A 12,509-nucleotide genomic window follows, 5' to 3' on the forward strand; every position below is an offset into this window, starting at 1 on the left:
TGTGTGTGTGTGTGTGTGTGTGTGTGTGTATGTGTGTTCATAAGCTGTCATAAGCGTGTGTGTTTCAGTGCACTGGAGTCAATCAAAGAGTCTCAGCATCTGCTGCACCACCTCTGTAGTCAGTGCAAGCTGCTAAAATATCCTCTTTAATAACTAATTTAGTCTGAAAGTGAGTCTTATCTTGTTTTAGTACTTGTCGTTCAAAATAACTTCAATTGCCTCAAATGAAGATGCTGTTCTAAGCATTTGCTATGTGACAACAAAGAAACAGTTCAAACATTTGATCTGCATCCAATCTCTCTAATATCAAGATAAATGATGTATTAAAAATAGGATTTTAACCTAATCTTAACCCTAGTCCAATACATTAAAAGGAACAAACATATGTCTGCAAGCATTTAAAATATTAAAATAAACTCACAGCAGTCTGAGAGAGTGAAGTCCACTGAAGGCCATTTTGGGGATACAACGCAGGGAGTTGTAGCTCAGGATTCTGCAATGTAAAAATAATTACATATGCATGTATATAAAATTCTTCTTTTTCCACCCTACTGTCAGCACCGGAATGAAATACTAGCTCTTGGCTAAGGCTGGTCAGGACTTACAGAGTGGTGAGTTGGCTCATGTTAGCGAAGGACGAGTTGGTCAGGGAGTTGATCTTGTTGTTGCTCAGGTCTCTGCAAGGAAAATTTAAAAGGCATATGCTGACTATATTGATCTGCACAATGAGACAGAGGAGGCAGACAGACAAGTACTTACACCAGCTGTAGGTATTTGAAGGTAGACAGTTCCTTTGGTAAAATACTGAACTGATTTCCATCCAGGTACCTGAACAAAATGACATACAATTAAGTAAAGAGTCAGTGACAGAAAATGATCTCTTCAGACCAAAATACATTATATACACTGAAAAAATATCTTCATGATAAATCTGAGCTCGCTGATAAGGAAGATTGTGTGAATTAGCTCCAAAAAAGCTACAATGTGGACATTTTGATAAGATAGAAAAAAAAAAAAAAAGGAGAACTAAAAGTCTAAAATGAAATAATTCCATATATATTCATTCACACTCATTCTTAAAATGTAAATTGTCCTCTAATTTCAATATGAATTGTTGGGTTGCCAAACTCTATCAAGGGAGAATTGAATTATAGTAACGGAGGTGCAGAGCTTAAGGCAGTTATTGCAGAACCTTACACTTTCTACACAACCTTTTTTTTCAATTTGATCTAATGTCACACCAAACAACAGGTTGTTTTGTCTTTCAATTACTTATTTTCAGGTGTTTTTACTTAACATTGTGTCTCATGCCTGGAAGTAAGGCTAAGCCTCCTAAATATGTATTCTGATTTCAAACACATACTGGGTTATATTTAATACTGGGACTGAAGAACAAGGAAAGACGGCAGACTTATTACATTCAGTGGCGTTGTTGTGAATTTTTTGTTGAGCAGTATTTCCTAAATGTGACCCTGCAGCAGAGATACAAACGCTTGTGTGTGTGTTAACATACAGATGTACGTACAAGCCACCATAGTTGACATCATGCCTGTAGGGATGCAACCACCCTGTTGACTGAGTCCTGGTCCCTCTAAACGGAGCTGCAGGGGCTTTTTCCTGCTATTGTTGTTAACTGTACTCTATGCGGGAAGGGCTGGGGGGGTTGCTGGTTGGTTAAGGGGGCCCTTAGCTTCAGAAGTAATGATAGGTAATGACGGTGCAGAGGACACTTAGGATAATGATGGAGTAGCAAACCCTCTAGATGACTAGATGAAAGCCCAGAACAGAGGGGCACACCTGGTCACACCTGCTGGGACAATGACCGGCCTCAAGGCTTTCACAGCGAGTGTGTGTGTCTGTGTGTGTGTCTTAGTCTGAACCACTTGAAGCAGTATTGGAAAGTTCCAGACCTATTCCATTCCCGCCCCTTTCCATTGAAAACTGCTCATTAAAATGTCCTCTTGCTCCCCTATGCTCCTGTGGACAGGCTTTTGGCCCTCCCACAAATATGCATGCGCACGCACGCACACACACACACACACACACACACACACACACACACACACACACACACACACACACACACACACACACACACACACACACACACAAACTGATCCTTGGCTCTGAGTGTGAGAGTGACATCAGTGCTAGCCCTGAGGGCTGCAGGGAACACTGAGGAAGAATGTCTGAGAGAATAACTGCAGGGTTTATTGACTCCTTTCCAGTTCTCTAAATGATGAAATCTGTTTTCTTTGCCAACACTGTTTTCACTTACTCCTTTCTACCTTTTACAGAATAGCATCTCCTTTGGATTCTTTTCCAGATCTGCCTCCATCAATACCAGACAAAGAAACAATAATACCTGGAACTCCAAGTTATAAGATACACATGCAATTAGCATAATTAATCCCAAGGAACTCACAGTTCAGTCACATTTCTGGGAATGCCTTTGGGCAGCGTGTGGAGATGCTTGTTACTGCAGCGCACTACAGTCTCCAGGCAAGTACATTCACTGGGACACTGGGGTTTGGGCACACAGCTTGACACCTCTTCTTGGCCTGGAAAAAAACAAAGAGATAGAGAGAGTCAGATACCAGAGAGCAATAGAAAAGAGTACTGACCAAGAGGCTAGAGAAGAAATTGAAGACAGTCAAATGAATGCTAGTTGTCCCTGGCAAAAAACAGTAGAAAGAGTAGAAAGACAAAGGAAACCTAAAGGCAAGACAGTGCCAAAACAGCACAATCATTCAAGCTGATGTTGAGGCATAAAGACAATGAAAAAAGAGGAAGTGACAATTGTGAAAGTAAAATTGGACAGAGAGAGAGGAGCCTCACTAATGTAATATCGACCAGCAAGAGCAAAGAATGGAAGCAGCCTGAGGCCTGAAGACAAGTCTAACATTCATTCAAGTGCAAATAGGCTGACTGGTCAATAAGGCAAACAGCTCAATAGCTCCACTCAGCCAGGCATCGACCAGCAGCTTAGGAAGTGCTGAGTAGCAATCTATTCTGTAAACAAAAGAGTTGCACAATAGCGGTCATTATTTAAGATGATCTCAGACACTAAGCATTTCTTGTTCATAATGTATTGTGGAGCAGAGTGCAACATTAAAATCGTCATCAGTCAGACCAAGACAGGTAAGTTTCACACATAATGGAGATCATCTGCTATATCAGAGATGTTTATCGCCTTTCAAAGAGCCAGATTACTTAAGTTAAAATGGAGAAGCTGCAACAAAAGTTCAGAGAAGGTCTAAATAAGGATAAACAGACTCAATTCATGATAGGCTGTTAGTTGTGTGTCTTGGCACCACCTACCCTCCTCACAGCGGAAGTCAGGTAGAGCAACATCCTGCAGGGGAATCTCCTTCAGAAAGGCAGGACGCTGGCAGCGAGGATTACCGGTCACAATCTTCCTACTCCTCAGCCAATCGCCGAGCCAGGCCAGCCGGCAGTCACAGTTGAAGGAGTTGGCCAAAAGGTTACTGGGAGAAAGTGAGCGTAAAAGTGGCTGTAAAATCGTTGTAACATTAAAATGCACAATTAAAGCTAGGCTTGTGTGTATGCCAGGGTCTCACAGGGTGGAGAGAGTCTGCAGAGTGTCGAAGGCTCCGGGAGTGATTGTGGTGAGCTGGTTGTCGTACAGAGACAGCAGGCGGACATTGTGCAGCCCTGTAAAACTGTCATTGTGGACGCAGCTGATCTTATTGTTCCTCAGCATCCTATAAAGAAAAGAAATGAAACACCTTAGCCTAAAATATCTGAAATATTATCTTACATTTCAGAAATATCAACGTGCCTGAGTGTGTAATTGTGCAACACTCACAGCATGCGCAGTCCCTCGAGGCCTCGGAACATTCCGCTTCGGACCGAGTCAATCTGATTGGCCGTGAGGTGAAGCTCATTGACGGATGATGCCCCTTCAAAGGAGCCATCTTCAATCTCTGTGATCTTGTTGTTGCTGAGGTTACTGCGCGCGGAAAAGCATGTCAGAGAAGTAAATTACTATTTAGAGAACAACTGTTGATAGTTAAAGTAAAAAAGCAATATAAAAGATTTAGTTACATTTTCTTCAGCTGGGAAAGGTTTTTAAACACTCCAGTTGCCTCCAAAGCTGTGATCTCATTGTTGTTAAGGCGGCTTGAAAGAAAAAAGTTGAAATAGACAACTTCAGTTTCATTTTTTTTCATGCTCTCTTGGCTCAGTTCTGTCTCATATCTTTTCCTGTTAGCAGTGGACAATAGACTTTTTCCTGATTCCTTACAGTTCAGAGGTGGATGAAGGGATGTGCTCAGGGATCTTGACGAGCTTTAGGTTGGAGCAGTCCACTACGTTCGACTCACAGCGGCACTTGGGGGGACAAACTGGATCACTGTTACAGGCATTATTCAGACGGGTGTCCTCTGTGCCTGAACAGGAGAAAAATGCAAAGAAACAAAATTACATAAGCGCTTCCCTATAACAATATATATGTGCCTCACTTTCCCATGATGCTCTTAGTCACGCATCCTCTCCCTCCACAGCTGAATTTTAGTGAATTGTCCTGTTGTGACCTAAAAGGCAGCTTCCCTAACAAATCTTTAACCTTAGGAATGCTCAAGAACATCCTGCACCTCTCCTACCATTCGCGGGAGAGAGTCAAATGGGTGAGGCTGAGGGGATGGAAGGGTGGGGGCGAGGGTGAGTCATTTTAGAGAGGTGGTAGAGTGGGAGCAGCGGGGTGAAAAGAACAGTAGGAGGGTAGATTGAGATAGGGATGCCAAAGAGGATTTGGACTGCCAGCTTTAATGAAGCAGAGCACCCAAGAGAGAGCACAGGAAGCGTGCGTAGAGAGGTGAAGGCAAAGGAGAGGAGAGCATGGAAACAGAAAAAAGAGGGCATGATGGACATAAATGCATGCAAGGAAGAAAAGAAAGAGAAAAGTGAAAGGATACACATGAGAGAGAAAGAAAAGGTGAGTGGCAGAGGTGCAGAGAGACGTCTGTCCAGATGGAGGAAGAGCAAGAATGAGGCAGCATGGGGACTGTGGGACGTTTTCCTGCACCTCCTCTGTCTATGAATAGACATTACGTGCCAAAAAGCGTGCTGCTAGTTACATCATGGCTGCTCAATAATGGAGCAGTGCTGGGAGCCACTTAGAACACTGTGTGTGTGTGTGTGTGTCTGTGAGTGTATGTATTGTGTCTGCGTGTCTGTGTATATATGTGCGTGTAGAGCTTATGTGTGTGCATATGTACCATTTGGATGGAACAGCCCAGAGTTTTCTGTTAGGATATTGTTTGGTGTCCCATTCACTTTTTCACATGCTCACATCGGTGCACATCTCTGCCTGAGGTTTGGAAATGACGTCAGCGGAACAACGTAGGGCAACCAGACCACAATCCTGAGCAGGAAAACCTCAAACAACCAGGACAAAAATCCTACGGTTGAGTATCAAAAGTCTGTCTAAATAAATGGAGCGACATTTGAAACCATAACCTTAACCCAAAACCTCATCGTTGACTTTATTAGAATGCGGTTGAAGAGTTAATTTGCATGAACAGAAATGCCTTCCTCTGGCTGCCCCTGCAATGACTTTTTCTGAAGCTGTGTCACTTCTTAGAGTGGTACAGTGGAAAGTGCAGATAGACACAGTAACGCAGGTCATTAAGGAACTTTCCCTCGCTAGGCCAGACAACAGGAAAGGCATTTCCTGCTACAGGGAAAGCAATGAAAGCACAGCACAGCGCTTTGATCTTGAGGATGTAGAGGAGCCGGGGGAGATTCGTGAGCCTGAGTCATCGTCATCGTCACAAGTGCGTGGTGGGGACACTTTTACTGTCAGCAGATTTAAACAAAACTGGAGAAAACACAGAAGAGGGATGAGGTTTTTCCCTCTCTGAGGCGCAACATGACTCATTGCCGGAGTTGTTGAAGTTCTCATAATTCCCTGTAGCTTGGTTCTCATTATCAATTTATTATGGAATTCCCGTACAGTCGGGGATTTTGTGTGTTAAAGTGTGTTGCATGTGTGTGTATCGTGGAGGCTTTTATTGTTATCATTCAGGGAGGCTGAAATTCTCATTAATTACAATTGGCTTTGATCTTCCTTCTGCTTACATAGTACTCCCATTTGTTCTCTAAGCCAATGTAGAGCTTTATCTCAGCTCAGCACACAAATACACATTAATTTACACACGCACACACATGCACACACGCACGCACGCACACACACACACACACACACACACACACACACACACACACACACACACACACACACACACACACACACACACACACACACACACACACACACACACACACACACACATACACACACACAAAAACACACACACAAACACACACACACACACACACACAGAGTTCAACACACATCACTGCTCCTCCTAGTTATTTTCTTGGAAGTGCTCTTGTTAAGAGGTCCGGAAACATCCGCTGATAGGAATCTGGGTCCTCTGGTGGGCTTTATTTTCTTTAGCTTTTACTGATAGAAAGGACACACTTTCCTTCCCCTTCTGTCCTTCTCTCCCTCCCTCCTTTTCTGCCCCTCTTGTTGAGTGACTGTCTGTGCTCACGCCAAAGCAAAGACCCACTTCCTTTTGACTCTATTTGCTGAGACAGTTAGGAAAACAGAGCTGAGGAGAAACAGATGCTCTCACGCTTATATCCCATTAAGATGCACACGTAGGTCCAGTCACTTATAGGCCCAATTAGCTGCTCTCATATGTATGAATACCTAAAGTGCCACTACCACCACTGGACACATTTCAACTGATCTTTCCATACCCAAAGTTTTTTCTGTGCAGATCATTTCCTCTGTGAATCCTACCATCATTGAGCAGGAAAACTGTGTGGACATTACTACCGCAAGTATTATAGGTCAAAGTTGAACTAGGAAATCGGTTTGTAAACTGTGATAGCGGTAAACAAGAGGCAGTTTGGGTAATAATGTTGCCTCTTCTTTGTTTTCTCTTACACATAAGTTTGTCTAAAATGTTTGTTTTTTTAGCAACAGTGCCATGTTACTAGCTCTCAGCAATAACTTGTTAAATAAAATGTAGTTATCATCGAAGGAAAAGATGGCAAAACTATGAAAATGAGACCCAAGGTGTGTTAAACTGCAATTATCCTTTAACCTGTGGGAGAGTTTTTCTTAAATGAACAGTAATGGAAAAATGGTGCTGCTACATGGCTGCAGGTGGACAATTAAAGAAAAGAGGAAGACAATGATAGGTGTGAACATTTACAAGCACTCACCTGGGATGAAGTACTGCTCTTTGGCTGTGATGGGGAAAAGAAAGAGGGACGGATGTCAGTGAGACAAGTCTGGCCTGCATAGCTGTGGTGTTGCTATGCTTTAGTACAGTCATATATAAAGCTTATATATGACGACACCTGACTCAAGGCATATGACACCAAAACAGAGAAACCTAGTGCTGTTTCTGTGTATGGCAAATGTGGAGGAACTAGAAATGATGGTAAAAGGTGGTAAATATTTGGCTGTTGCTAAGGACAAGTGACATATGAGGGAAAGAGGGAGACAGTGAGAAAAAGAAAAAAAGAAGGAAAAAGACAAAAAATGGAAAAGAAAGAGAAAAAAACGCTTGGACTCCCTTCTTCAGCAGGTCTAGCCAAACAAATGAGGCTATAAAGAAGTGTGAAACCTCAGCAGTGCAGAGTGCCAGACAGCGTAGAACGGTGCATAAACACAATAGTGGGCAGAGGGTGGAGGGAGTGGGGATGGTGAGTCCCAGCTAGAGCAATGCAGAGGAATGAGGGGATGAGGAGGTGTGAAGGAAACCAGAGCCTGACAGGCAGAGAGTGATGAGCGGGCAAGGGGAGATAGAGGCTGAGACTGGCAGAGGGCAGAGGAATGGTGGGCACGTACAGAAACTCTAGCCCTTATACCAGCCTTGACTGGTGATCTCAGCTTACTGCGGCTTGAATGTGAAACTAGAATCACAAAGTGGTAATATGGAGGACAATTGGACAAACAACGAATGATCCCTCTCTCCTTGGCCCCATGTTCATCTGGGGAGATATTGATTGAGGAGCACCGGCACAGCAAATGATATGCCGAATAAAACCTTTTTTCCAGGAATGATCACTCATAAAATGAGGTATGAGGTAGAGGGAACAACGCAGAGATATTCACTCCCAGAGGAGAGAAAGAGAGAAAGTAAGAGTAGAGCAGTGAGAGACAAGTGGAATAAAAACAACAAAGCCTGCTTGAGAGATAGATAGCCCCAGAGAGAAACAAGAGGGAAACAGTGACACAGAGCCACCAGCCTACCGGAGCAGCGGAACTTCTTGCTCTTGATCTGTCCAATACGTTTGTTTGCGAGTCGGCGAGGGCTGGCGCAGCGGGCACCGCTGGTCTCGATGGGGTTGGAGCGCAGGTAGTCCGCCAGCCACTTCAGATTACAATCACAAATAAAAGGGTTCTGGGCCAGGTGACTGAAGAACAGAGAGGGAAGGGGGATTGGAAAGAAGGGGAACAGGTCAGAGAGGTAGATAGAAGAAGAAGCCAGAGCCATAGACTTACTACAGACTCTCATCTGGAACCCTAGAAAGGAAATGGCTTTAAATCATTGATTATTGACTTTAAGTTAAACCATGTCATAATGACATGATCTTATAATGTTAAAGGAAGAGTTGGACATTTTGGGAAATACACGTATATCTTCTCAAGAGTTAGATGACAAAGTCAATACCACTGTATGGTCAAAATGACGCTACAACCCACAGCTGTTTATCTTATCTTAAACTCAGATGGGACAGATAATCTAGCTAGCTGTCTGGATTTACCCTGCAGAGATCTGAGGAGCAGTTAGCAATAGTCCTCACAAATCCACCAGAGTTTAAAATGCCAACACAAAGAACGCAGAAGGTGACGGACATCTGGCCGAAATGAGGGACATGAACAATCCTTGAAAGGAAACGTCGTCGATATGGTCTATATTGCGTCATACAGAAAGATGTTTCCAATGTGTGATCAATAAATGGGGTTGACAAAGAATAGAAACACCACTCAGTATGATGCAATACAATTCATTACAAAGCACCACAAAATACAGCATCCAAAAAGGACCATCAAATTGAATCAACATTTCTAAAACATTACTTAATTTTAAATAGTGTGTGCTGTCATCCAAATTATGTAGTCAATTTGGATGATCTGAAATTGAGGGAAGGCTCGACGTGTATTTTTTCCCCTTCTCCAGAATGCAGGCAAAACAAAAAGCTTGTTTTAGACTGAGACCCTTAAACCATGTGCACCATGATGCCTATGTGTGTGTTTGCTGTGAGCCAAGGGGAAGCTCTATCCATCATCTTCAACAGGTGTCTTGATGTCTTGTATTTGCATATTTACATATTGTATGGATGAAAATGTCATGTTTGTTTCAGACATGATAGACGTCCCAGTGTGGGGTCTGTATTAATAACAGTGTGTGGTTTGCCTTGTTTATTGGAACAATACTAAAAAGGAGACATTCATTTAACCAAATTGGTGCTGTCTGGGTAACGGTGGTGGAAAGAGTGGGTGTGGTGTGTGCTGTTTTTAATCTCAATCTGGCCACAGAAGCTGTGTGTGTTCGCGTGTTTGAGAAGATGATAGATTTACGCTTCTATCCACCTCATGATTCCATTCCTGTGTTATTACACAGACCCGCGAGTAAACAACTCCCGTGTTGGCTCATGTTATATGGTGACGACTCAGTGTGTGTCAGAGCGTGTGCAGCAGGATGTTCATGTGTGCGTGTTTGACTCACAGGGTCTGTATAGCTCGTAGTGAAGTGAAGGTGCCCTTGGCAAGGGTTTGGATCTTGTTGTCATAGAGCGATAGCAGCGAGAGATTCTGCAGGTCCTGAAAGGCGTTGGCACGAACGCAGTGAATCTTATTGGCATTCAGCAACCTGAGAGAAGGGGGAAGAAGGGGGAAACAAAGAGGGAAGGAGGAAGAAGGAGGGAAGAAGGAAAAGAGGGAGGGCAGCAGCTTGTCAGAGTTTCTATATGCATTCATTCATTATGCATTCCATCTTAAAAAAATATGCACAGGTACAAAGTTTATTTGAAGGTTATGACTCCTTGACTGAGTAGGAGTAAAGGATGCCTGGTATTCAGTATATGTCTGCAGTGTATCAGCAGAGTGGCCGTGTGTGTTCTGCTTACAACAGTTGCAGGGCGTAGAGGCCGTCAAACACCCCCTTGGGCAGGTCGGTGATCTTATTTCCATACAGCACACTAGGAAAGACAACAACAGACACTTGCTTAAGAAACGGGAAATGATAACAGGGTGGAAATTTATGCACAATCACACGCCGAACTCGGCTCGGGGCCACTTACAGGGAGTTGAGGGAGCGCAGGCCCTGGAAGGCATCAGGAGCTATCTCTGAGATCTGGTTGTTGCTAAGGTCTCTGCATTAAAGAAGAAGGTCAGAGAATTATTCAAGGAAATTGAGGTTTTGGTAAAAAATGTCCTTTTCCTGTGGGAGGTATGACCCCACTGTCATGTCCTGGGTGTCACCCTCATAGGTGGGTGGGGTGGACGTAAAGGCCTCTGCATGTTGCTGGCCACCAATAACAAATGTGGTAAATGTAGTGTGAGCTGGATAAAGATGAGTTCCAGCTCTCTCCCATATTTGATAGTGCGTCCCTTCAAGGGATTTGCTCTAGCGAGCTAGAGTGTTGTAGCCAATCAAAACATTTGTGTGTATTAGTGGTGACCTATCCAGAGGCACTGTGTTGCATGGTGTGTGAGTAAAAATGGGGGTGCAGGGCCAAAATCCAAAGCGAAATACAGTAGACTGCCTCTGAACATGGCTGTTGTTAATAGGATCCACAGGCCTCTCCCCACAGGATAACCACTAAGCCTGTGTGTCCATGTGTTTATGTGTGTGTGTGTGTGTGTGTATGTGTGTGAGAGAGAGAGAGAGTAAATGCAACAGTAAATGAGGAACAGTGGGACAGAAAGAGAGAAATACAGATGGAGAGTGTATGTGTGTGTGAGAGCGAGAGAGAGAGAGTGAGAGAGAGAGAGAGTTAATGGAGTATGTGGACTGAACTCCAGTCGACTGGATACCTTTGAAGGAAAATCATCATGTGGTGAAGAAGAGGGATATCTCCTCATTTGGGGGTAACAGTTAAATAAGTAACCATTTGTCTTCTTGCGAAGGACTAAGGTTTCCTGGAAATGAAAATGTGGCAAAGGAGCCAACATCTGCACTGGTGTGTGCCTGTAAACTCAGACACTGGTGTGTTTGTGTATGTGTCGGTGTGTGACGGCGGGTACTGCTTCCCTGTCTTAAAGAGTGGTTCATGTGTAGGTCATCCAAACTGGGACAAGGTGAAAGAGAATGTGTGTGGTTGGCTTTTACTGGGAAAGAAGGACAGGCAGCTTCAGGGAAGGCATTGCACACATACCTCTACAAATACACAAACAAATACACACACATGTGTCATACACATGCACAGAAGCCTATACATTATTTTAACTTACCTATGTTACATAAAAGAACTTTCCATACTTAGTAAATCAGAAATGCCACTAAATGCACAACGTACATATGAACATCTGCAGAGCGTGCCCCAGGAGAGTGAACACATTCATGATGATGTATCGATGCTGCCTACACACAGTGTATATCGAGGGTGTTGGACAGGCCGGCACAAAGCCAGCTGAATCAACAGAGGCACTGAGGGTCAACACAGACATGCGTCCATGCATTGTTGTTTCTAAATGCAGAATCAGCAGCAGAAACAGTAGCAGGCCATGACTATTTGGAAGACCAGATGGAAGAGAGCAAAACATTGTCACTGCCATTTAAGCTGGTTTGTAGACGTTTTATGAAAACCACAACAGCTTGTATCATATCTACTGAAAATAATAATATTGCAAAGCCCTATTTTCAGTATCAGTTTTGGGGGGTTAAACTTAGACAGTTTCCCTTACTTAATTTGAAAACCTAACATTCTTTATTGACTCCACAATTGTTGCACAAAAAATGTATGCATTATTTATGTTAAAGAATAATTATGTTGTTTCCTGTGAGATTAGAGTCAAGGGCACTACAATGAGATAGCAGCTGCCCCATGCAGAGTACAGATTTTTGGTTTGTAGTACATGTAATACATATGAAAGCATCAATTTCCTTTTGGTTTATATATAATCTGTAAAACATGATGATGATGTGATGATGTACAAGTCTGTTTTTATAGATTCTATTAATATGTATTAAATTTGAATTTAAAATCAATGAGCCTTTTTTGTAATGTTTCAATCAAATGCTGCTGTCGGTCAGGCCTGGTGGTGTTGGAGTTATGGGTTTGGCCGACTGGTGTGTGCTGGTTGGGTGACCGGACAGCAGGCTCAGCGGCTGCAAAACCACACAGTCTCAGCTACCATCCAGTCACAGAGTGTAGCCTCAGCCCTCATTCCAGCACACTCTCCGTCGCTTCATCATCATCCCAGCCGCAGTTTACAGTTTGCCCACGCAGACACA

The 12,509-nt window shown here is 43.4% G+C and overlaps 1 protein-coding gene across 4 annotated transcripts in view; it reads right to left on the reverse strand.

Annotated features, from left to right (window-relative positions):
* Positions 1-12,509, reverse strand: part of slit1a (slit homolog 1a (Drosophila)) — an 88,206-nt gene that overhangs the window by 12,501 nt on the left and 63,196 nt on the right. For 2 of the 4 annotated variants that reach the window (XM_032540500.1, XM_032540498.1), the window contains exons 11-24: positions 10,354-10,425; positions 10,180-10,251; positions 9,780-9,923; positions 8,300-8,463; positions 7,264-7,287; positions 4,268-4,412; positions 4,069-4,143; positions 3,830-3,973; positions 3,582-3,725; positions 3,322-3,488; positions 2,426-2,561; positions 760-828; positions 606-677; positions 422-493 (exon numbers count right to left, since the gene is read on the reverse strand). In XM_032540500.1, the coding sequence (XP_032396391.1) occupies positions 422-493; positions 606-677; positions 760-828; positions 2,426-2,561; positions 3,322-3,488; positions 3,582-3,725; positions 3,830-3,973; positions 4,069-4,143; positions 4,268-4,412; positions 7,264-7,287; positions 8,300-8,463; positions 9,780-9,923; positions 10,180-10,251; positions 10,354-10,425 (1,500 nt within the window). The remainder of the gene's footprint in view (positions 1-421; positions 494-605; positions 678-759; positions 829-2,425; positions 2,562-3,321; positions 3,489-3,581; positions 3,726-3,829; positions 3,974-4,068; positions 4,144-4,267; positions 4,413-7,263; positions 7,288-8,299; positions 8,464-9,779; positions 9,924-10,179; positions 10,252-10,353; positions 10,426-12,509) is intronic. The other 2 variants (XM_032540501.1, XM_032540499.1) reach the window with 1 other exon arrangement.

Source organism: Etheostoma spectabile, chromosome 17 (genome assembly GCF_008692095.1).
Source record: "Etheostoma spectabile isolate EspeVRDwgs_2016 chromosome 17, UIUC_Espe_1.0, whole genome shotgun sequence".
NCBI classification, from domain to species: Eukaryota; Metazoa; Chordata; class Actinopteri; order Perciformes; family Percidae; genus Etheostoma; species Etheostoma spectabile.